Genomic DNA, 25,457 nt, shown 5'->3' on the forward strand with positions numbered 1-25,457 from the left:
TGTCACTTGGCATTGAGTGCTAGCATCTTCCTAGTTTCAAGTTTTCTGAGGATCTGAGTAGCCACTCAGTGAAAATTGCAGAGAGTAAGTAGCACAGCCTTCTCGTCTTCCTCATTTTGCTACTGTTATTTTGTGCTCCAGAATTGACATGGAAGAGTTTGTTAATTTTCATGCTTTGTTTTTTTCTCCCGATTTTGTATATATTGTCAACATCTTTATTTTATGTCATTTTTGCATTTTTTTAAACTTGAATATGTGATCACCGAAATTATAATACATAATTACTATTTGTATATGATCGTGAAAAGTAAAACAGACATGTTTCTGCTTTTGTAATACTACTGCTAAAATTTGGATTTCATTATGGTATCTTATATTTCATAGAACATAAATGTATTGCTATCATTCCAAATGGCAGACCTTTTAAGATGGCTTATATTGTAGCTTACACATCAAAACAAAAAAACCCCAACCCAAATCGCAGAGGATGATGATGATGACTATTATTATTTTTGAGATGGAGTCTTGCTTTGTCACCCCAGGCTGGAGTGCAGTGGCACGATCTCAGCTCACTGCCGTCTCCGCTTCCTGGGTTCAAATGATTCTCGTGCCTCAGCCTCCCGAGTCACTGGGATTACAGGCGCCCACCACCACGCCCAGCTAATTTTTGTATTTTGAGTACAGACAGAGTTTTGCCATCTTGGCCAGGCTGGTCTCAAACTCTTGGCCTCAGGTGATCTGCCCACCTCGGCCTCCCAAATTGCTGGCATTACAGGTGTGAACCACTGTGCCCGACCACAGATTATTATTTTACAGTCTGTTTGTCCTGTTTTATTTCTTTTTTTTTCTTTTTAATTCTGAAAAGTTACTCATCTTATTCAATCTCTCCCCTGCCCTTGCTCCCTATCTACTTCCTGATTTTGTCTAAACTCATTGGTAAGAGGGTTTATAAGATACTCATAAAGGCCTTGGCTGGCTGAGACAAAGCCAGGGCCACGTCTGGTATATTTTTCCCCAGAGCTCAGAAGAGCACCAAAAGGCTGAAAACATATTTGATGAACGCATTTGCAACTGTACCTTATAAATAGTTAAATATAATGAATTGCATAACTGATGTACATTTTCATTATTTGGGTAAAAGTAGCCAATTAGATACATTTTTGAAGATAAATGACTTTATTTCAAAAAACCTAGATAAAATTTAAGTCTCCAGAGAAAAAGTTTAATAGCTCTATGTGGTACTTTGGTCATAGTATTTTTTAAAAACGGATCTCTCTTTCCCCACAATATGGAAATGTGAGTTAGTGGCTGAACTTGGCCAGTTGTTAAGTGACTTGGAAAATGGCAGATGTGCTCTTGGGAGCTTGGAATGAGATGCGTTATTTGTATTTGTAAAGTCTTTTTCTTTAATGGCATTTGAAACACAAGTCAATAAATGCTTTACTTCTTTTTCTTCTTCTTCTTTAGGGCCAAAGCATGTTGTTGTTAAGTTTGTGGTGAAATTCTTTCCGCCTGACCACACACAACTCCAAGAAGAACTCACAAGGTTAGTGGTTTGGAAACTGTATATTTTTTTGCTACAGGGTACAGAGGAAAAGAGAAAATGAATGTTCTCAATTAATGACACAAACATTTTCATAATGTTTACTTGACCAGCATCTGTTCTGTACTGAACAGTTTAACCTTCTTCTTTCCCAGTCCTGCTTACAAAAATGGTGGAGGGGGAAGTACTGTTTTCCCTAAAGCCTGGTTTCTTGTGATATGAAGTGAATCCTGGGCTTACACTCTGTTGATATCATATTTTCCATCTTATATGTCAATCATATTTTCCATCTTATATGTCACATCATAGACTGTTTTGGATGTGAATCTCTTCTGTGAAACCAACACGTCAACTCAGAGTTTATCTTTGCCGCTGCCGTGGGTGGTGGATTTGGCAGGAACCGGAGGTCAGTTCTTTTGAAAGTGGCTGAGTGGGAGAAGTGCAGGCGTTGAGTCAGACCTAGCTTCGGCCACCATCCTGCCACTTGCTGTGACGGGCCAGTTACTTTCTCCCTTTGTGTTGCCATTAATTCCCCTCTTACAGTGCAGACTCTAATGCTCACTTGGCGAGAGTGGTTTTGAGGATAAGCAGTATTATACTAGAGTAGCTGGAATCCAGTAGGGACACTGTAAATGGTAACTATCATCACCACCATTGTCATCACCATCACTGTTTGCATTGTCGTCATCATCACCATCACCATCGTCATTATCACCATCATCACATCATTACTTCTACTCATTTTATATATACTTTTTTTTTTTTTTTGCAACGAAGTCTCTCTCTGTTGCCCAGGCTGGAGTGCAGCAATGCAATCTCGGCTCATTGCAACCTCCGCCTCCTGAATTCAAGTGATTCTCCTGCCTCAGCCTCCTGAGGAGCTGGGACTACAGGTGCATACCACCACACCCAGCTACTTTTATATTTTTAGTAGAGACAGCGTTTCACCATGTTGGCCTGACTGGTCTCGAACTCCTGACCTCAAGTGATCCACCTGCTTCAGCCTCCCAAAATGCTGGGATTATGTGCATGAGCCACTGTGCCCAGCCTCATTTTATAATTTGAGGCAAGACTGTCCGTGTTCTAAAAGAGGGCAGAGCTGGCAGGAACATGTGTAGATAAAATGATTCCCTTTCAAGAGCATCCCTCAGAGGACACTCATCTGACCAGCCTAATTCTTATCACACATGGTTTTCAAGCAGTGACTGTTTAATACCAAGGCCATCACATCCTTCCTCATCCCTCTCAGTACAGAGCACAGTCAGTATCTTGGGTCATCATTGATCATCATTTATCAAAGGGATGAAGATATTGATATCTTAGCAATATTTATTAAGTGTGCCCCGTGTGCCAGCATTGTTCTGGGCGCTGGGAATGCAGTGATGACAAGACAAGAATACTCTCATGGAAACAGAGAAAGCGATTCAATAAACAGGATAATATCAGATAGCGGCAAGAACTCTTTAGTAATTGATGGAGGAGGATGTGATAGAGGTGCCTGGGTGATGACTTCAGCTTGGTTGGTCTGGGATGCCTCTTGAGGAAGTGAGAAGGAGCCATCAGTCATTTACTGAGAAAGAGCTTTCCGGAGAGATGGAGCAGTCAGTACTCTGCCCAAGGCGAGAGTCAGCTGCAAGCATTCAGATACATAAAGGAGGGCCAGCATGGCAGGAGTGTTGGGAGCACCATGGTGAGGTAGGAGAGAGGCTTGATGCACATAGTGTTGAAAGATCGGCTGCCATGTGGATGTTTTGGAGGGAGAAGCAGAGTCCCGGGGCATCCTGTGAGGAGGTGGTCACAGTGGTCTATGCCATGATGGGGGCAAAGAAGCCGCCAATAGGTAGCAGTGGAAATGGAGGGAAGTAGTTGTGTTTGGAACAGGTACCAGAAGCAGGGTCACTCTGTCTTGGTGATGAGGTGGTGGTGGACTCTGAGGGAGGGAGAGGGGGCGCTTAGATTTTTGACCTGAGCGACTGGGGGGAGATGGTGTTAGGGGTTACTCAAGTGAGAAAAGGATGGAGGGAAGTGGAGGACTGCGAGGGGAGTGGAGAGTCAGGGTGTTTCTGGCCAGGTCACATTTGAGCTACCTGTTAGATGTCCCATGACCACAGCAGCGGCAGGAAGGACAACAGATACAGGAACGTGCAGCTCCGGGGAGACAGTGATGAAGACTTCCCACTGCTTTGTGTTTTCTGAACAAGTTGCTGCTAATCATCCACGTCCACTTAGAATCCTCAAATCAGCGAAGAAGGCAAAGGCAGCCGGGAATTGGCAGCAGCCTTCTGGGAGCTACCTGCAGAGGAGGGACAGCCCGAGCTGCTAAGCCGAGCAGCACAGGACGGAGGGCTGGCTGACCACAGGAGGCCCTTTTACTGGGGCTCCTGGGTCTTGATTTACTGGGGCCGGTTTTCCTGTCGTTGGAACCTGCATTGCGCTGAGCTCTGCGTGCTGAAATAAATCTAAGGGCAGGTCCGGCTGTTGGAGGAACGTCGTCGTGTTTGGAATAAGCAGCGTCAGTAGCGTGCCTTTTCTTCATGTAAATCAACAGGCCTCTTTCTTGCTCAGGAAGTTGGAGGCACAAATCCTGTATCCCCCTACCCCCCGTTTTTTTTTTCCATTAAAAATTCTGTTTTGCAAATAGTTTTGCACCTTTTCAGTGTTTGTGAATCATTGTCTCTAGAGGTTTGCAGTTGTCTACCAGTCTGGCCCTTGCTCTGAAACTCCATACAGCTTGTTACCATCAAGCCGCATGTCGGTGCATGGCCAGCTCCTCTGTCAGTGCTGAGAAATTCCTCAAGTTACACGAGCTCAGCTGGACGGAGCAGGGTTTTGTTGGTTTTGTTGTTTTTGTTTTCTGGCACCCAGTGTGAACTGACATTTAAGAAGTCTTTTCCAAGGAGACAGTTCTTTTGGCTCACTGTTGAATAAAATTGATCTGAAATTGATCTGAAATTCCTACGGTATTTATCGTCTCTCCATCACTCCCCACTTGGCACAAGGCACAGAGAACCTCACAGGGCCGATGAGTTGGGTCTCTCGCATCTCAAATTCCTATAGAAGCAAAAACGGACTGACTATTGAGATTTCAGGTGCTGTTCTTTGGCAGATGGTGAATGAGGGGATGTTGGGAGAAGCTGCATGTCAGCTGTGCTTTGTGAGACGGCATATACAGAAGTGGGACAGACAGAGAAACTGGCCTGTGGTTCAGCAAAGCATAAGTGACTCTAGCCCCGTAGTTAATGCCTTGGGCCTCCAGGAATAGCTCTCTCAGCTTCCCTTTGATATAGATAGGAGATTAAATTGCAGTCTGCTGTTAAACAAGAAGCTGGATTCTTTTCTATTTATTGAACTGCAAGTGGAATGCCATCCTATTGACAGTAGCACCCAGACATCTAGAAGGAGAAGCATATTGACTCCTGGGTGCAGCTTGAAAACAGCGAGTGGGGTCTTTGGAAAAGATGATCCCAGTTTTTCTTTTTCTTTTTCTTTTTCTTTTTTTTTGGGGGATGGAGTCTTACTCTGTCGCCCAGGCTGGAGTGCAATGGCATGATCTTGGCTCACTGCAACCTTCGCCTCTCGGGTACAAGTGATTCTTCTGCATCAGCCTCCCAAGTAGCTGGGACTACAGGCACGCCCAGCTAATCTTTGTATTTTTAGTAGAGACGGGGTTTTACCATATTGGCCAGGCTGGTCTCGAACTCCTGACCTCGTGATCCGCCCACCTTAGCCTCCCAAAGTGCTGGGATTACAGTTGTGAGTCACTGCGCCCTGCCAGATGATCTGTTTTTCTTATTGCATGGCTTGGAATCACTTTCCTTGTGCCCAGTTTAGCCACCCTTTGTTCTTCCCCTTTTCTCTGGGCATCCCGTCTTCAGTTGGATCCAGCTTCTACTTGCCTGTATTCTTATAGGTGAGGGGACCCTATCAGAACGTGCTGCTCTGCGCCCTGCGCGTCCTGCTGAAGTGTTCTCTTAGACTGCCGGGGAATTGTAAATTGCTTATATTTAATAAGAAAAGAGAAGACGGTGGTCTTCCAGATGAAATAAATTACTCTTACTGAAAGCAAGGCATCAAATAGGTGTGATGTGTGACTCTTGCTGTCCCTAGAAGTGAAGTCCCTCTGTCTGCTGATGTGTGACTCTTGCTGTCCCTAGAAGTGAAGTCCCTCTGTCTGCTCCTGCCACAATCATTGCCACTCTCCTCATGCCCACCCTTCTACTAAGGAAACTTGATCGCATTTTGAGCGCTTTATGTTTTCATTGTGTTTTCCGGTTTAATTTTATTTAGTGCCCACCAAGTAAAACTTAGCCCTGGCTCTTGTGAGACTGATTAGAATTGCTTCAGTGGACAGTACTAAAGGTGTTGCAGAATCTCTAAAGTTAGCATCGCGGCCAGCGTGCTCAGCTTACAGCTCATGGTAAGAAAAGTGGACAGAGTTAGTACCCAGGAAGCTACTTCTCATGTTACAAGGGCCTTGGAACAGGAAGAGGCCACGTAATCAGGGGAGCCACGTTCTTCCCTCAGCCTTTAAAATAGCCATGTGCCCTCCTAGTAAATGTGTGCGTTTTCAGAACCTGATGCCATCTTGCAGCCCTTGTGTGATTGTCACCAAAGGTCCCCAGAGCCTGCCAGACTCTGCCCATGCATTTGTCCCTGAAAACCTCTTTGCGAACACAGAACCTCATGTTTGAAATGATAAATGGTAAAATATTCAGAATGTCATTTTAAAACATGAAGCCCTCCTGTTTAATGAAAAACCAACCATACAGATTAGAATTAAAACCTGTAGCTCTACAAAGTGTTGGACTCAAAAGACAGTAACTATAATCCAGCATGATAGTTTGTATTCCCTCCTACCATATGAGGTTTAGATTGTTTTCTATTCTCTGCTTTTCTTCCTTTGACTTTCCAGAGACAGACAGACAGACACACACACACACACACACACACACACACAGAGACAGAGCGAGAAAGGGGGTTGGGAGGAGAGACAGAAGGGTAGAGCAAGAGAACAGGAATAAAATTAGGGAGGTCAGAGAAAGGCCTACTGGTAGGTCTGTAGTCTGTAGGGTGCTTTTTGCTGGTTATACAATTGCTGCTGTGGTTTTTTAGTTCTTAATAATAAAACTTCCTAAATGACTTAAAATGGATTATTCTTTTATTTTTAAAAACTGCCAACTTTTATTGAATATTTTTGTTCTAACAGTGTTTTCCATGTATCTTATTTAATTCTTATGGAAACCTCTGTGTCTAATACTGTTAAAGGCCCTTTTGAAAATCAAAAATACCCTTTCATTATTATAATAGTAGTAAATATACATTGTAGAAAGTTAGAGTAGACATATGAATAAGACTAAGAAAGTAGAAACACTGCATTCCCATTGCCCATCAGATTAGTAAGATAGCCTTTCTGAATTTTTCTATGCATGCATATGTACTTTTCATCTCATCTAATACATTGGCCATATTCAAATTTCCCTATTTATCCCCTAACTGTCCTTTATATCTGTTTATTCTAAAATAAGATTGGCTAGGCACAGTGGCTCACGCCTGTAATCCCAGCACTTTGGGAGATTGAGGCAGGAGGATCTCTTGAGCCTAGCCATTTGAGACCAGCCTGGGCAACACAGGGAGACCTGTGTCTACAAAAAATTTTAAAAATTATCTGGGCATAGTGGTGTGTACTTTGGTCACAGTTACTCAGGAGGCTGAGGCAGGAGGATTACTTGAGCCCCCAGAGGTTGAGGCTGCAGTGAGCAGTGATTGCACCACTGCACTCTAGCCTGGAAAACAGAGCAAGCCCTGTCTCAATCGGTCAATTAATCAATTAAAAATAGATCCACTCTGGGACCACATATTGCATCTAGTTAATATGTCATCCAGGCCTATGTAGGTTAGTCCCTCATTTTCTTTTCCTCATGATAGCATCTTGTTGAAGAAATTGGACCAGCTACAATATCCTACTTTCTTTGCCTGCTAGCTTTCTTGTGGTGCTGTTTAACTTGTTCCTCTATCCTTCGTATTTTTTGAAAACTGGAAGTCATAGTCTGTGTTGTGCTGCTATAAAGGAATACCCGAGGCTGGGTAATTTATAAAGCAAAAAAGTTTATTTTGCTCATGATTCTGGATGGCTAAAAAGTTCAAGATTGGGCATTGGCATCTGGTGAGGGCCTCAGGCTGCTTCCACTCATGGTAGCAGGCAAAGGGGAGCCGGCATGTGCAGAGATCACATGGTGGGAGAGGACGTGAGCAGAACGGGGAGGTGCTAGGCTTTTTGTAACAACCAGCTCTCACAGGAAGTAACAGAGTGAGAACTCACTCACCCCCCAGGGAGGGCATTAGTCGATTCATAAGGGATCCGCCCCAACGACCCAAACACCTTTCATTGGGTCCCACCTCCAACATTGAGGATGAAATCTCAACATGAGGTTTGGAGAGGACAGGAAATTCATTCTGGGGCTTGACTGACACTGTTAAACATTTGGGCTGGAGTCTCATAAGTGATGTTGTGTGCTTCATATTTCATTAATGATTAGAGATTGTTCATTGCATTCAGGTGGTGACGTTCTGATTACTCCATTGTAGGTAAAGTCATGTTACCTTTGCCCTGTGTGAATGTCCAATCCCCTACATGGTTTTTTCACCCATTGATAATCCTTGCTGGAGTCAATAATTTCTTTAGAGTTTGTGGAATGAGGATTTTCTAATTCTATTATTCTCGCTATGTTATAAATTGGCACATACAATTTTTTGCCAAATACTTGAGGCAAAATTTTACTTTATGGGAGATAAACCTGTAAAACCTTTCTTCAACTTCTTGGCTGTCCTGAAACACCCTTTCCTCTGGCCAGGCAGCTTACACACTCAATTCTTTGCCTTGAGTTACCAATTTTAAATAAGGAGATGCTTTGATCTGCCTGGAATCTACTATGTCTCCAAGGCCCTATCTCTCTGTCCTTCCAACAGGTAATTGTTTTTTGTTGTTTTTGTTTATTTTGTTTGTTGTTTTTTGAGACGGAGTTTCGCTCTTGTCACCCTGGCTGGAGTGCAATGGCACGATCTCAGCTCACTGCAACCTCCGCCTCCTGGGTCCAAGTGATTCTTCTGCCTCAGCCTCCCGAATAGCTGGGATTACAGGGGCGCGCCATCACACCCAGATAATTTTTGTATTTTTAGTAGAGACGGGGTTTTGCCATGTTGTCCTGGCTTGTCTTGAACTCCTGACCTCAAGTGATCCACCTGCCTCGGCCTCCCAAAGTGCTGGGAGCCACAGCGTGCGGCCCCAACAGGTAATTGTATGAGGGACAGAATCTGATTGCAAAGGGTGCTACTGAGAGGACACTGTTCTCAGGCAGCAGCTAAACTAGATTTCTCAAAATGAGTTTGTATCATTATTTTCACATCCATTATAACATTGTACAGGTTTGGTTTGGTTTTGTCTTGTTGTGCCGGGGCGGGGGGCAGTGGTATCTATGACTTTAAGTATTTATCCTTTGTGTTACAAGCAGTCCAATTATACTCTTTTCATTACTTTTAAAGTATAATAAATTATTATTGACTATAATCCCCTGTTGTGCTATCAAATATTAGATCTTATTCATTCTATCTCACTTTTTTGGACCCATTAACTCCCCATTCCCTCCCACCCCCTACCTTTACCAGCCTCTGGTAACATCATTCTACTTTCTGCTCCATGAGTTCAATTGTTTTAACTTTTAGCTCCCACAAATAAGTGAGAACATGTGAAGTTTGTTTTTCTGTGCCTGGCTTATTTCACTTAACATAATGACCTCCAGTTCCAATCATGCTGTTGCAGATGACAAGATCTCATTGTTTAAGGCTGAATAGTAATCCACTGTGTATACATACCCTATTTTCTTTGTCCGTTCATCTGTTGATGGACACTTAGGTTTCTTCCAAATCTTGGCTGTTGTGAATGGTGCTGCAGTAAACATGGGAGTGCAGACATCTCTCTTGACATACTGTTTTCCTTCCTTTTCGGTACACACCTAATAGTGGGATTGCCGGGTCATATGGTAGCTCTATTTTTAGTTTTTTCAGGAACCTCCACGCTGTTCTTTATCACGGTTGTGCTAATTTACATTCCCACTGATAGTATATAAGGGTTTTTTTTTCCCGCCATATCCAAGCATTTGTTATTGCCTCTTTTGGACATAAGCCATTTTAACTGGGATGAGATGATATCTCATTGTAATTTTGATTTGCATTTCTCTGATGATCAGTGATGTTGAGCACCTTTTCATATGCCTGTTTGCTATTGCACAGTTTTTACTTAATGTCTTTGATTTACAAATATCTTTTTTCTCTTACACCAAAAATGTTGACATGCTTAATACCATAATATAAAGAAAAGAATTGACCGGGCGCAGTAGGTCATGCCTGTGATCCCAGCACTTTGGGAAGCCAAGGTGGGCAGATCATGAGGTCAAGAGATTGAGACCGTCCTGGCCAACACGGTGAAACCCTGTCTCTACTAAAAATACAAAAAATTAGCTGGGCATGGTGGCGTGTGCCTGTAATCCCAGCTACTGGGGAGGCTTAGGCAGGAGAATTGCTTGAACCCGGGAGGTGGAGGTTTCAGTGAGCCAAGATCGTGCCACTGCACTCCAGCCTGGTGACAGAGCAAGACTTTGTCTCAAAAAAAAAAAAAAAAAAAGATAATGGATTTTTACAAATGTGGTAACTGGGTCTTACGGAAGTAGTTACACCACAAAAAGATACCCCCTTGTTTTTCTCATTTCATTGGCAATCCTCTGACTCATCATAATAAATTGCTGTTATTGTCTGAGCCATAGAACCATGTTAGAGTATGGATGAAGGATTCTGTGAAAAAAAAGGTAAATATTTCCTATACCCTGCAAAAATATGTAGCATACTAGGTTATGGTCTCACATTTTTATGGCTCTCTCCCCCCATATAAAATGAAACATATTATTCATACTGTGAAAAGATGATAGCATATGTCTCTTTGTATTTTGGAGGGAGATACTTACACTGTGGTGAATGGCAGCTGGAATCCATTCCAGCCCATGCAGACTTCCTGGTTGGGGTTTGCAACCTTCTCCTTGGCCTCTCACAGTGAGGCCAGGTTCCCAGAGACCTCATGCCCTCTTTGCCTGATGCCCAGCTCTGTCGATCTTCGCAGGTACCTGTTCGCGCTGCAGGTGAAGCAGGACTTGGCTCAAGGCAGGCTGACGTGTAATGACTCCAGCGCAGCTCTCTTGATTTCACACATTGTGCAATGTAAGTCCTATTTGTTTCCTTTGAAAATCATGTTTGAAATTACACAGTGATCTGATTGATGGGAAAAAAATCATATCCACCAAAAAAGAAAGTGTCAGTATCTTTGTGTTATTTTTGCTGTTCGTATGAAGGCCTACAGGTGGAAGAGAAGAACCATACTCCTGATGTCATTGAATATGCATATCCCCAAATGTTAACCCTTGTACTTCCTGTTCAGGTGTTTGTCTTTCTTCAAGGACTAGTACACAGTTGATACTTCAGTTGTCTCAAAGGATAAGCTTGGATGGATGCTTGCCAAATAGACTAAACTCGTTCTGTCCTTTTCGTGGATTTAAACTTTATCATTGAATATGGCATAGTAGCCTTAAGACATAATACTGCCACAGATTTCACTTCTCTCTAGAGATTCTTGCTCTCCAGAATTCAGTAAATCAAGACTCATGCTGGTTAATGCAGCTGGACCCCGGATGTTTCAATTTGCCTTAATACAGACAAAGGATAAATCAGATTGTGCTCCTCTCAAGGCTTGCTGACAAGCCACCTGGGTGTTTTCCCTCTTGACCAAGGCAGAAATTACTTGAAATAAAATATACACATTATGTTTCGGAAAGGTAATTGTGAGTATGACGCTTAGTGTATAAGCACTACTATGAAGGAAAGTTGTGTTATCGTATCACCTTTTACAGTTCCACTGTATATGAATTAGTCTTATGTAATCAGTCCCCTCCTATCCTGACATGTGCCTAGTTAACTAGATTTACAAAGGTTTATAGGAAGTGTCACTCTTAGTAGTCAAAAAATTGCCTTAGTCTAATACAGTAAGGTGTTTCAGTAGATGATGCATATCTTCTTGTTTTTTGAATATGATCACTTAATAGATAGGTGTTTTCTTACCAATTTGAAAAAAATGACATGGGCAAGAAAAAAAAATAGGTATCTTTATTAAGCCTGACCATGTGCCAGCACTATATATATATGTATCTATATCATCTCATTTAATTGTCCTAACAGCCCCCGAGATCAGGTCTGTCATTATCCTGATTTTACGGGGGAGGAATCCTTAGCACAGAACTTAATGTAATTTTTACCTTTGGAGGGAGAGGAGGCTTTGAGTCTGGCTGACCTGATTTCTGTTCATTGGTTGGTGACCCTGGCAGGTTACTAACCCCCCAGCCTCCATTTCTTTTGGAACATGAGAATACTAGAATGTTTTTCATAAGGCTGTAAAAATTAAATGGTAGCATATACAGTTGTCCTTTAGTATCCAGGGGGTATTGGCTGCAGGACCTCCCAAGGACACCAAAAACTGAGGATGCTCACGTCCCTAAAATGAAATGGTGTCATATTTGCATATAACCTACATATATCCTCCCATAGACTGTAAATCATCTCTCGGTTACTTATAATAATGAATGCACTGTAAATGCTATATGGTTATGTTGCATTATTCAGGGAATAATGACAGGAAAAAATATCTTAGATGTTTGGTACACATGGTTGGTTGAATCCATGAATATGGAACCCACAGATACAGAGGGCCAGCCATACCCAGTACATACTAGGTGCTCAGCAAACATTAATTTCCTTTATCCTTATTCACCTGCAATCCTCCTTTTCCAAACAATATGAAACTTTAAAACGAAGCTTCCTTCTTGAAATAGTAACTTCATAAAATGTCTCTGACCCTTGGCATTTTGTAAGCAGAAGAGAAATTGATATTACTCAAAGATTCCTGATGCCATTTAGTCGTGTACTTCCTTCCTCCTATGTTTTTTTCTTTAAAGATCTGTTACACTAAAGAGTAGATTTTGGCCAGGGGCGGTGGCTTCCGCCTGTAAGTAATCCCAGCACTTTGGGAGGCCGAGGTGAGTGGATCACTTGAGGTCAGGAGTTAGTGACTAGCCTGGCCAAGATGATGAAACCTTGTCTCTACTAAAAATACAAAAATTAGCTGGGTGAGGTGGCGGTGGGCGCCTGTAGTCCCAGCTACTCGGGAGGCTGAGCCAGGAGAATCGCTTGAACCCGGGAGACACCCCACTGCCCTCCAGCCTGGGCGACAGAGTGAAACTCTGTCTAAAAGGAAAAAAAAAAAGAGTAGATTTTAAGTGTTCTCACCACAAATATATATATATGCCATAATACGTATGTTAATTAGCTTAATTTAGCCATTTCACAATGTATACATATATCAAAAGATGATGTTCATTATAAATATATACCAAAAAATTTTTTTTGCTTTTAGACAGAGTCTCTGTCACCCAGGTTGGAATGTAGTCTGTCAATCACAGCTCACTGCAGCCTGGAATCAGGCAATCCTCCTGCCTCAGCCTCCCAAGTAGCTGGCACTATAGGCGCGTGCCATCAGGTCTAGCTAATTTTTTTTTCTTTCTTTTTTTTTTTTGTAGAGCTGAGGTCTCACTGTGTTGCTCAGGCCAGTCTTAAACTCCTGAGCTCAAGCCGTCTTCCCACCTTGGCCTCACAAAGTGCTGGGATTCATAGGCATGAGCCACCATGCCGGACCAATATGTATAATTTTTATTTTGTCAATTAAAAAAGTGAATTAAAAAAATAAAGATCTGTTAACAATAGTGAATTTCACTCGCATATCTGGGAGGAGAGATTTGCTGACATCCAGAAAACCGTGGTCTCAGTCTAGTATACCACTTTCCCTCCCAGAAACCAGCAAGTGGCTCAAAATCCCCAAAGAATCTTCCCTTCTCGAAAGGCAAATAGATGGGTTCAGAAGTTCCCCTGCTGTTTACATGGTATCCGACATATGGTCATGAGACACACAGTATTCTTAAAATCTTACGATATGTGTAAGGCCCCATTTCTGCATTTTTTTAAGCATCCCATGCACTCAGTCATGAAAGGAGGCATTTCATAGAATCTTCGGTGGATTGTGTCGTGGTTTCAATTATTGGTGATTATTGGTAAGGTATAAGGGGTCAAGTCATCTCCTTTTGGCAGAAACTATATTACCCTTAATGGAAAATTATCTCTGGTAAGCTGATGTTTATCTTGTCCGTCTCTGTACACCCAAGCTGATGTCTTATTTTCCTGCCTTCTTTCGCTTGAATACATGGACTCTTTAAGATAGTCTGTATTTTTTCATTTGTTCCTCCGTCACTGGCCTTGTATCTTCCCTGCAGTATTTTGAACTTTCAGTTTTCTTTAATTTACTGTGGGTTGACTAAGAAGGACAAACTGATGAAGAGAAGAATCATCTACTAGTTGACCCTGATGTAAAGGTCGCACGTGGGCAGCATGAAGGCGAGGCAGGGCTGTGTTTGTGCAGGTCGTGTGGTCCCTGCTCTGAGGGTTCCGCGTGGTAAGGTGGGTTTGTCCACGCCTGTCCTCTGGGGAAGTTCCATCCATTTATTAAAATCACAGGATATGGGTTTGCTGCTGTTTTTCCTATTAATTATTTTGCTGAGTAGACTGCTAAGGAATGTAGTATATGCATAAGCTGATGTGACATTTTCAGCATAAAACGTGTAAAAAAATAGGAAGTCAGCTGGGCGCAGTGGCTCATGTCTGTAATCCCAGCGCTTTGTGAGACCCAGGCAGGAGGATCTCTTGAGGCCAGGAGTTCGAGACCAGCCTAGGCAACATAGCGAGACCTCATGTCTACAAAAACAAAATTAGCTTGAGGCCAAGAGTTCAAGACCAGCCTGGGCAACATAGTGAGAGCCTGTCTCTACCCAAAAAAAAAAAAAAAAAAAAAATTAGCCAGGTGTGGTGGTATGTGGCAGTAGTCCTGGGTACTTGGGAAGCTGAGATGGGAGGGTCACTTGAACCCAGAAGTCAAGGCTGCAGTGAGCCATGATCACTCCGCCGCACCCCAGCCTGGGTGACAGAGCAAGACCCTGTCTCAGAAAAAAATAAAAGGAAGTCAGATCTTGAGTATGTGTCTGTTTTCAAATTCCAGAAATTTAAGGAGCAGCCTATTTCCATATTTCAAAGAGGAGAGATGTGCGGAGCGAATAAGTTTCATAGTCATGTCACTGTAGAGTGACAGGAGGGCAAGAAAAGACAAGCGACCCAGAAGAAAAGAGAATTAGGTGTCCCCACCCCGATGCCAAAGGAAAAACTGGACCATTTGGCCATCTCTATATGGAATGATGGGAAAGAGTGTGTTCTGAGAATCATAGGAATTAAGAAGCCCAGACATAAAACTCACAGGACATTTCGGATTTAAGGAATTCCTCCATAGACAGTCAAAGCTCATTATTCTCAGATTCCGTCTTTGCAGATTTGCTTATTTACTTGTAACCCCCAAATGAACACTCATGTGCTTTCACGGTCATTTGTGGATAGGCCCAGGATGGTGAAAAATGGTAGTCACCTGATGTGCATTCCTAGTGGAGGCCAAACGAGGCAAAGCTCTGCCTTCTGTTTTTTTTCTCGTACTGTTAATAAGTATCCTTTTTATGGTCTATTTAGTGCCACACTTCTTGCGTTTTTGTGCGTACTGTTGGTGATTTCACTGTTTAAACAGTCCCCAGGCGTTGTGCGGAAGCGCTGTCTGTCTTGTGTCCCCGCGTGCGGCGCCATCTGCCTGATAGAGCAAATGTGTGTTAGGTAAGCGGCATTCAGGCATGAGTTCAGCTGCTCTTGGCCATGAGCTCAGTGTGAAGAAACTGGCAATGTGTATTTAAGATGGCTTTCAACAGAAACACACATAAGACACGGCCAGTTAACTGAAATGTTGTTTCAAGACTACTGGAGGAAACTCACCCCATATTTCCCCTAGGAGAAATGATTCAGGAATGGCTAATTCAGTGTTTATGGTAACCTTATAGATCATAACTGCCTCGAATAATGAGCATCAACTGCATTTCCTTGGGACCAGATAGAAGGAATTACAGAGAAGCCAGGCCCTCTATTGTCAAGGTGACAGATAATGATGGCAGTATGACCAGGCATGCCCCCATTTCTGTGCCATTTTCTGTGATGGAGGGTGGCAATTTTACTCTATTTAGGAAGAGAGAAATCAGTCCAGAAAAGGCAATTAGGAAATAGTGTTGTTGGTCTTTCGGATGATGAGGAAGCAAGTAAGGGAGGGGTTCTTCCAGTGCCCCAGCTGCTGCCAGGTGTGGTGGCATGGCTTTGTGCAGAACAGATATCCTCAGTGGGTGTGATTGATGACAACACCCAGGCCATGTCCTGCTTGATTATTGGAGTGCATTGCCCTAGGTGTGACAAGCTGCTTCGTGTGACAGAATGAAAGGTGAGTTTCATAGCAACAGTTCCCTTGGTTTTTATCGAAACAGCTGGGCTCAGGTCATTAGGCTATTTTTTATTAAGCTTGTTTTACAGTATATGTGATACAAAGAAAAAGGTGTACTGTCTCAGAGGTGTAACAGTGGGTGTACACTGACCTTGAGCTAGTGTTGTTAAGGCGCAAGTCTGATTTTAAAGCTCTATCTATCCTTTCCTTTCCACATTCCAGCAGTATTGAGGACTGTCTTGAGGTTATGCGAGAAAACAAGGTTATGTGAGAATCATATTTCTCATAGGTAAAAACGTGTAAGACTTTGCAATCTGATCTGTTATTTCTGACAAGACTGAGAAAAGTTCAATAAACTCTTATAATTTTTTAAGCGTTAGATTATCTACCTTTGCACCCACTGACAATCCTCCTTTCTCTACATGATAAAGCATTTGGGTTTTGCACTAGTCATTGCTAATATATAAGTTTCACTTTGATTTTTACAAAGTCCTGAAGTTTTAGGGCTTGTTAGGAGGTCATACGGTTACCACCCACATGTGTAGAATTTACTGCCAAGAACCTCCCCAGGCGGATGGGGAGAAAAGAAAAACCGGGAGCAGGTATGGCTGAAGATGGATGATTCTGAGGTTTTTTTTTTTTGGACACGGAGTCTTGCTGTGTTGCCCAGGCTACCGTGCAGTGGCGTGATCTCAGCTTACTACAACCTGTACCTCCCAGGTTCAAGCGATTCTTCTGCCTCAGCCTCCCCGGGAGCTGGGATTACAGGTGCCCGCCACCACGCCCAGCTAATGTTTGTATTTTCGGTGGAGATGAGGTTTTGCCATGTTGCCCAAGCTGATCTCGAACTCCTGACCTCAAGTGATCCGCCCGCCCTGAGCTTTCAAAGTGCTGAGATTGCAGAGGTGAGCTACTGCGCCTGGCCTTGAAGCTTCTTTCCGACTGTTAGAGATGAGGAGGAGTGAAAACTGTCTTCTCACATCACCACAATTGATAAATGTATCCTTGCATCCCGTTTCTGAGATCTAACCCTCCTGATGTTCCCCACCAACTGGACTCACCTTATGTTGTCTGCTAGCTTCTGTTGGGCTAGCTAGAGAATATTGACAAACTGGGAAGTGTCCTTCCTACGTGACCTGTTCTTCTTTCTGTTTCTTTTTAGCTGAGATTGGGGATTTTGATGAAGCCTTGGACAGAGAGCACTTAGCAAAAAATAAATACATACCTCAGCAAGACGCACTAGAGGACAAAATCGTGGAATTTCACCATAACCACATGTAAGTCTCATTCTTGGCTCCATATTCCCTCTGAGCCGGTTCTCTCTGCCTCCAACCTACATGGGTGTACATCCCAGCCACCCCCCACAGAAACTATTGTGGAGAAAAACACTAAGGGTGAGGGAGAAAGATCACAGAGGCTCACTGGGATGTGCTGATTCATCCTGGGCTCTCAGAAGCACAGGTCACCCACTGAAGCCTGGAGCTTAGGGATGCCCAGGCTTTGGAACAAAAGAGAAAGTAAGAGCAAAGGACCATCCCGTTATCATCCTAATGAGAAATTGGGAAAGGGACATGGTTACCTTGGGACAAGGTCAGAGTATCATAAAAATCCAGAACCTTTGTAGCATCTCCATTTTTGTTTTTGTTTGGATTAATAAAACATTTTCAGAGGACTCATGGTGCTTTTCGTTATTGTTTTAAGGAAACATTGGAGCCTGATGGCCATATGAAAAAGTGTTCTCTTGAACTTTTTTTTGCAGGTTTAGGTTATTGAAAGTAACTAAAATCTTGTTTTAACACACTGGTGTTTTGTTTTTATATGACCTTAAAGGAAACTCTTTGAGATCCCCCCCTCTCAAAACAAAACAAAACAAAACAAAACTGGCTGAGTCTGGAGACTTTTGGGGTTTTATGTTCCATGAGCAATGGAGCTTTTGTCCTAGCTGCTAGACTTTGGGTTACAGTGAATGGGAGGTTGAGTGTCATCTGATCGGGTAGCCCCAGTGTTTGTGATGAAATGCCTTTTTATTTCCCAAGAGAAGCTTCTTAATCTCCAATTAACAGACACAGGGAATTCAAATCTCCTGGCCTTTCTCTCTAATTTTTGTTTTGTCAGTGGACAAACACCAGCAGAATCAGATTTCCAGCTCCTAGAGATTGCCCGTCGGCTCGAGATGTATGGAATCCGGTTGCACCCGGCCAAGGACAGGGAAGGCACGAAGATCAATCTGGCCGTTGCCAACACGGGAATTCTAGTGTTTCAGGTGAGAGCCTTGAGAACACGGCCCGGTTCCCTCGGTGATAGAGAGAGAAGAGGTGGCCCTTCAACTCTGATTCATATTCAGTGGGCCAAGACCTCTGATTGTTATTTTTCGGCGAACAAAGAAAAATTAACCTCATCTCAGGCTTTCTGTTTCCCAGGCCCTCAGCTCCCAGATTCTATTTCACTTACCTTTGCCCTGTTTGGGGAATCCATATTACAGATTTGTTTGGTTTTATTGACTTTGTAGCATCACAGAAACATGTAGCTCTCCATGGACCTACACTTAGAACACAGTGTAATGGAATCGAGACTTTAGGTCCCCGAATAAACACCTTTTTCACACTTACAGATGATACTTTGCTGTAATGTGATCCTTTTTTTTTTCCCCCAAACCCAGTTTGGGTTGAGCCAGCTTATTTGGTTGGGACTTCAGATATACTTAAAGAGTGTTAGGCACACTTTTAAGATATAGCAGTTTTATAAATTCATAAAAGCCACATTCTTGCAATTTTGTAGCAAAACACATACTGCACTTGAATTCTTACGTGTATTCTACTTAAGGACATAGTGATTCTCTGCACTCTAAAAGGTGTGCTCTGTTGATCATTCTGCTATTGGACTGTTTCATTGATCATTGCTTCTCTCTTAATAGCCGTATTGAAGTATTGCTGACGTACAATAAAGTGCACACACTTGAAGTGCATAGTCAATAGAATTTTATTATATATGTGTATATCCTGTAAAATTCCCAACAAAACCAGCAGAATGAACATATTCACCCCCAAAAGGCGGTTCAGTACATTCCTTTTCAACACAAGCGGGTAACCTGTGCTTTTAGTTTCAAATGGATATAGAGAAAGCACCTGCCTTTGTCATGAAATGGGATCAGATTTCACCCAGTTATGAAGTTGTAAATATGTTCAGGACCTAAAACCCTTTTTTGAGCTCTTCCAGGTTTGCGTATATTTCCCCCTCATCTTTTATCAAAAGAGTTCCGGTGAGTCTGTGTTCATGCACCAGAAGTGTATGACAGCATAATTATTACAGAATCACATCCCAAGAAGAGTTAAGCCGGCTTCCTACCAGGTGGTAGGGAGTGACATTGTGAGAGCAGTGTGGTAGTCAAGGCGAATTTTTTCTCGACAGTTTTTGACCTGCATGCATAGCCTCTGAGTACCTGATAAGAGAAACAACAATAGGCCAGGCGCGGTGGCTCACGCCTGTAATCCCAGCACTTTGGGAGGCCGAGACAGGTGGATCACCTGAGGTCAGGAGTTCGAGACCAGCCTGGCCAACACGGTGAAACCACGTCTCTACTAAAAATACAAAAATTAGCTGGGCGTGATGGCATGCACCTGTAATCCCAACTACTTGGGGGGCTGAGGCAGGAGAATCACTTGAATTTGGGAAGCGAAGGTTGCAGTAAGCCAAGATCGCACCACTGCACTCCTGCCTGGGTGACAGAGCAAGACTGTCTCAAAAAAGAAAAACAATAAAGCCAAGTGGAGTTTTCGGTACTATCATTAAATTTCAAATCATAACCCTGAACCACTTCTAAAAAGTATTAAGAAGGAAAAGAAGTGTCTAACAATTGAATTAATGTGCTTTGATTGTGTTTGACACAACCCTAAGTACTGGGAATACCTGGGTAATGTAGTCACCTACAAAGCCTGTGTCTCGGAACCCACCTTCTTGCCAGTGCCCCATTGCTTCATTCTTGCCACGTTGAATGAACAGGCCTGGTGTTCCAGTGGGCTCCAGAGGAATTCTAATTTCAGCTGAGACTGGGCAGACGGGAGTTGGTATCCAGCAGCTCCCCATTGTTTCTCCACCTTGGTTGGAGACAGTGACTACCTGGCTGCCACACACGATGAGGATGTGTGAGCCCCGCCCAGAGACTGTGCTGGCCTTGAAGACACACGGCAGGCCTGGCCTCCCATCCTCAGTTCTGCTGGTGCTGTTGGAAGCTTGATGGGCCCAGGAGCCAGACCAGTGTAGATGAAGCAGGGAGTTGATTGCAAACCTGCTGAATGTTAACCAGAGCTGCCAGGAAGGCATGTGCTTGGAAGTCTCTTTCTGCCACATTAAATGTGTCATTTGCGGCAAATTAGAATATATCCATGTTGCAGTTTCCATGTCTATAAAATGAAAATAATAAATCCATCTTGCTGGATTTTATCATATAAGGGTTGTTAAGATACGGTGTATAAAGCCCTCAGGATGGTACCTGGCACTTCATAAGTCCTGGCAGCTAATGATTGTGGTGGTTGTCATGGTTTTTATTTCTATTTATCTTTCTTCTCATCATTACCTTGGCTAGTTTCCTCTCTCCCTAGAGGTAGACTTAGTTTGAATGCCAAAATCCTATAATTAGTGAGAAATAACGATCCAGGAACAGGTATCATCCGATAGCCACAGATCCTGTGAGTTCTCTGCAAAAGGCATCTCTACTGAGCAATCTCCTGCCAGCCCTCTTCCTTTAGCTCCCATAAGCAAAGCAGACCAACTCATAAGTTGCTTGTTATGCATTTCCTGGCTCACTGCTACTGTCTTTCTTTTAGGGTTTCACTAAGATCAATGCCTTCAACTGGGCCAAGGTGCGGAAGCTGAGCTTCAAGAGGAAACGCTTTCTCATCAAGCTCCGGCCAGATGCCAATGTAAGTGGTCCCGGTGGGACAGGAGACCCATTGAGCCATGGGATGGCATGTGTCCTGCAAAGGGTGGAGGTCTGCACTTGGCAGGGCTTCCACTGAACCTGTGGCCAGTGCCACCCAGGTGCTTTGGTCCACATGAACGCCGAGCATCTCCAGGACAGATGTATCCAAATGGTCGGTAACTCCAGGGCTGCCAACATTGGTAAACAGAGAGCGTAAAGGAGGTACACGAATGTGTACCTGGGGAGATGGTCATTTCCCTGCACAAATCCAGGCAGCCCCTCCTGACAAACAACCTGGGCTGTGCTGTTGCTGCGCATCCAGCCCCAGGCTACACCTGGAGACCCCATTCAGTATCCTGCCCTACCCCAGGCATAGATTGACTTCCCCAATCCCTGCCGGAGGCCCTGAGTCCCCGAGTCCCCAGTGGAACTCATTTGCATGGGCTAATTAGGTTCCCTTCCCCACTTACTTCCCACAACACACCTATTGCTGTGACCCACGCCAGGACTGGGACGGGAAGGGAGGAGCAAGCTCTTCTTTGTCTGCCGGAAATGGTGACGGAAGAGGTGGGTTATGTGCCCTGGGTGTCTGTCCCCAACCAGCATGTAGAGTTTTTTCCCATGGCAGAGAAGATGATAAATGGCAATCGGGCTTATAGTTTAGGTACAATCTGTGTTCAGCAGGCTTTCATGGCCCGACCTGGGAAGCATATTCCCATTTTAAATGGTTTTCCATGGAAAAACTCACTGGATTCCAAAAAGCTGCCTTATAAATAAAGCACTGCAGCACAGCTTGTTTGTAAGTTGGGTCCACCCATAACTGTGAGATCCCCCAAAATAGTTGGAACTGCTGGGAATGCTAAGGACGGTAGTAACTTTGGTTTATATAATATGGCCACTTCAATTGGGAGCAGGCAATTTCCATATCCCCTTTCCAGAATCAAAGGGCATGATTTTTTTCAGCCGAGAGTGATACTTTTGCGCCCCAGAAAAAAAAAAAAAAAAAAAATGTCATTTTCTGTGTAGTTTCTGGGGTGGCCTGGAGCCCGGAGCCGTGGGCAACTTTACAGAGAAACCACGTAAGAGCCAATGTTGACACGAAGTGTGAGGAAGAGGATGAACGTTGCGTTTCAGTGATTTTAAGGAGGCAGGAAGGGACTTCCAGTATTTGGGTTTTGTTTTTCAAGGAAACGTAAGCGAAATAAACATAATTTGTACATGAAATCTGTCAAAAGATGGTGTCCCTTCCATTGCAGCCACGTGGCTGTTTCTGTTACTCATCTAAGAGATTCTCTGGGGCAGAAAATGATGCACTAGGGACTGCATCTTGTCCTTAAGAATAACTAGAGTTTAGTAAGTCTTTGCATTGATGGTCATGCTATAATAAAATACACAGCGAAAACTTTATTGGACAAAGCTATCTTCTGCTCCTTTTCTCCTGTTTCAGTGACGTATCTGTGGGTAATGGAAAAAAAACAACGTTGTATTTTCCCTTTTTAGAGTGCGTACCAGGATACCTTGGAATTCCTGATGGCCAGTCGGGATTTCTGCAAGTCCTTCTGGAAAATCTGCGTTGAACATCATGCCTTCTTTAGACTTTTTGAAGAGCCCAAACCAAAGCCCAAGCCCGTCCTCTTTAGCCGGGGGTCATCATTTCGGTTCAGGTGAGGTCGCCACTTCGTGCCTCCATTTACTGGGTGCATGTTTTTCCTCCTGCCTCTCACAGCCGCTGTGACACACAGCAGGTAGGGGAGGTGAACGCTCATTGGCCTCCGGGAGCTGTGGCCAAGTGGGGGCGCTTGTGTCGTAATCCCAGTGAGCTCCGTTTGAGCAGCAGAGAAGCACTAGGCAAAGCCACCCAGTCCTGGTAAACGCCTAGCGGGAGTCTCTAACTCAGAAAGGATTTCCTCTCTCTGTAGAGGTACAAATGTCTTATTAACATTTGGTGTTGCTTCATAGCATATGTGGACTTGCACGTTATTGGTTAACTTTTCCATTCATTTTTAACAAATCATTGTCTGCCATGTGTCAAACACTGTTCCAGGCGCTGAGCCCAATGATCCCTGCCTTCATGAAAGGTACACGCTCTTGGGATGGTTGCTTAGTAACCAAACACAGTTATCAAGTGGGCTTAGTTAATTGAACATTTTTTCTGTATATTCAAGGAAAATATCAAGAGACTGAATGGACCCAAAAAATACAGAGTCTGTTAGGATTGCTTTTAGTCCTGGCTAGCCGAGAAATCCTGCATCTCTCCCAGTTAGGGAAGGAGGGAAAGTGACGCCTCTGAAGCATCATTTGCGTGTTTAAATGAGAATATCTTGGTATTTCTCCCCTTTCCTGTTGTGGTCTCTGTTTCAGTGGTCGGACTCAGAAGCAGGTTCTCGACTATGTTAAAGAAGGAGGACATAAGAAGGTGCAGTTTGAAAGGTAAGAGAAGCTTCGATGCTGCTTCTAGTCTGAGAAGGCTCAGACTTGCCAGGTAATGTTTGTTGCTGCTAAATATTTCTTCACCCAGACTTCAGACTTGGTGTCCCTTGAGTTGTAAATGACAGTCTCAGTCACCCTCAGCAAGTCCAGTGTTAGAGATGAAGGTTTTATTGCCCAGGGACATGCCCTGGAGAGTGGGATGAGAACAGACGAGAGGACCAGGGGAGGCGGGAGAGGACATTAGTAAGGGGAAGGAGAGAAGGGCTCAGGATGTCACTGCAGGGAATGAAGTGTCATAAAAACTAGCTCAATGGTGAGTCCTTCAATATTTTGGGATTTGTACTGAAAGTATGTCTATGAACTTTTTAATTAAGTAAATCTGGATAAGCAGAAACAGGATTTTTTTTTTTTCCTCGAAACAGGGTCTCACTCTGTCACCCAGGCTAGAGTGCAGCGCTGTGATCACAGCCCACTGCAGCCTTAGCCTCTGGGACTCGATCAGTCCTCTCACCTCAGCCTCCTGAGTAGCTGGGACCACAGGTGCCCACCACCACTTGTAGCTAATGTTTTGTAGAGATCAGGTCTCCCTATGTTGCCAGGGCTGGTCTCAAACTCTTGGACTCAAGCCATCTTCCCGCCTTGGCCTCCCAAAGTGCTGGGATTACGGGCAAGAGCCACCATGCCCAGCCAGAAGCAGGATTTATTACTGTCGTTGTTGTTATTATCAAACACTTACAGCCCTTCGTGTGTGCCAGGCTGTTCCAAGCACTAGGCCTGTGTGAACTCATCGAGTCTTCACCTCAGCCGTGTGACGTCAGTGTTCTTTTATTCCCTTTGTAAAGATAGAGATACTGAGTCCCCAGCAGGTAAATAAGTAGCCCAGGTCTCACAGCTGCTAAGCAGCTTCTGGCCAGCCAGCTCCCGAGCCCAGTGCTCCAGGACGGAGCAGCAGAACCTGAGGAGGGTAAAGGAGCAAAGCATGGGGCCTCAAGCACTAGTTAGTGCAGCTAGGGTCTTTAAAAATCTTTTTTCGTTTTCATACATTTAAAAAATTATAATAAAGTACAGAGAAGTCAGCAAACACCCAGATTCCTACTACTTAGAATTAACAGCCATTAACAGCCGGACACATTTATTTCTGGGGTTGTTTTTTCTTCTTCTTTTATTTGCAGCTCTCGTTACAGACATGGCAAAACCCCTTGAACCACCAGCTCTGGTAATTTCCCTTCTCCCCTCCTCAGAGGCAGCTGCCACATTTCGGCTTCTTTCTGTATGCGTATTACTGCATCCCAACAGAGTATGTAGAATTGCTGTGGAGGCCGGGCACTGTGGCATATGCCTGTAATCCCAACACTTTGGGATGCCGAAGTGGGTGGATCACTTGAGCTCAGGAGTTTGAGACCAGCCTGGGTAACATGATGAAACCTCATCTCTACCTAAAAAAAAAAAATTAGGTGGATGTGGTGGTGCACGCCTGTGGTCCCAGTTTCTTGGGAGGCTGAGGTAGGACGATTTCTTGAGCCTGGGAGGTCAAGGCTGCAGTGAGCCAAGATTGTGCCACTGCCCTCCAGCTCTGGGCCACAGAGCGAGATCCTGTCCCCCCGCCCCCAAAAAAAGGAATTGCTCTGAGTGTGTTCTTTTCATTCATATTAGTACTCTCGTATATAATTCTTCATCTTGCTTTTTTAATACTACTTTTTTTTTGAGAGCTGTTTTAACGGCCACACAGTAAGCAGTAGGAAGATACTGCACTGTATTTCTCTGATTCCCTATTGAGAACCATCCAGGTTATTTCAGTGTTTTGTTTTGATTGTGCTGAAATAAACCTGCTTCTGTGGCCATCCCTGCGTCTTCCTTCTACCGCAGCGCTGTGATGCTTTCTCATGCCCTGTCTCCAGAAATGTCACGTGCAGGAGGTTTTTTTGCAGGCATGTCTGGAGATGAATCCCATCATTTTCTTAGACAGTCAATGGTTAGTATTTGAAGACCATGTAAGAAGTAGCCCAGTTCTCTGTTTCAGAATGCGGATCTCTAGAGCTTTTCTGTGCTAACCTGGAGTATTTTGAAGA

At 43.8% G+C, this 25,457-nt stretch overlaps 1 protein-coding gene across 2 annotated transcripts in view; it reads left to right on the top strand.

The window, feature by feature from the left end:
* FARP1 (FERM, ARH/RhoGEF and pleckstrin domain protein 1) overlaps positions 1-25,457 on the top strand; it is a 303,375-nt gene that overhangs the window by 220,667 nt on the left and 57,251 nt on the right. For both annotated transcript variants that reach the window (XM_017951379.2, XM_003914027.5), the window contains exons 5-11: positions 1,468-1,546; positions 10,710-10,807; positions 17,203-17,317; positions 18,156-18,303; positions 20,864-20,959; positions 22,459-22,622; positions 23,320-23,388. In XM_017951379.2, the coding sequence (XP_017806868.1) occupies positions 1,468-1,546; positions 10,710-10,807; positions 17,203-17,317; positions 18,156-18,303; positions 20,864-20,959; positions 22,459-22,622; positions 23,320-23,388 (769 nt within the window). The remainder of the gene's footprint in view (positions 1-1,467; positions 1,547-10,709; positions 10,808-17,202; positions 17,318-18,155; positions 18,304-20,863; positions 20,960-22,458; positions 22,623-23,319; positions 23,389-25,457) is intronic.

This window comes from Papio anubis, chromosome 15 (assembly GCF_008728515.1).
Source record: "Papio anubis isolate 15944 chromosome 15, Panubis1.0, whole genome shotgun sequence".
NCBI classification, from domain to species: domain Eukaryota; kingdom Metazoa; phylum Chordata; class Mammalia; order Primates; family Cercopithecidae; genus Papio; species Papio anubis.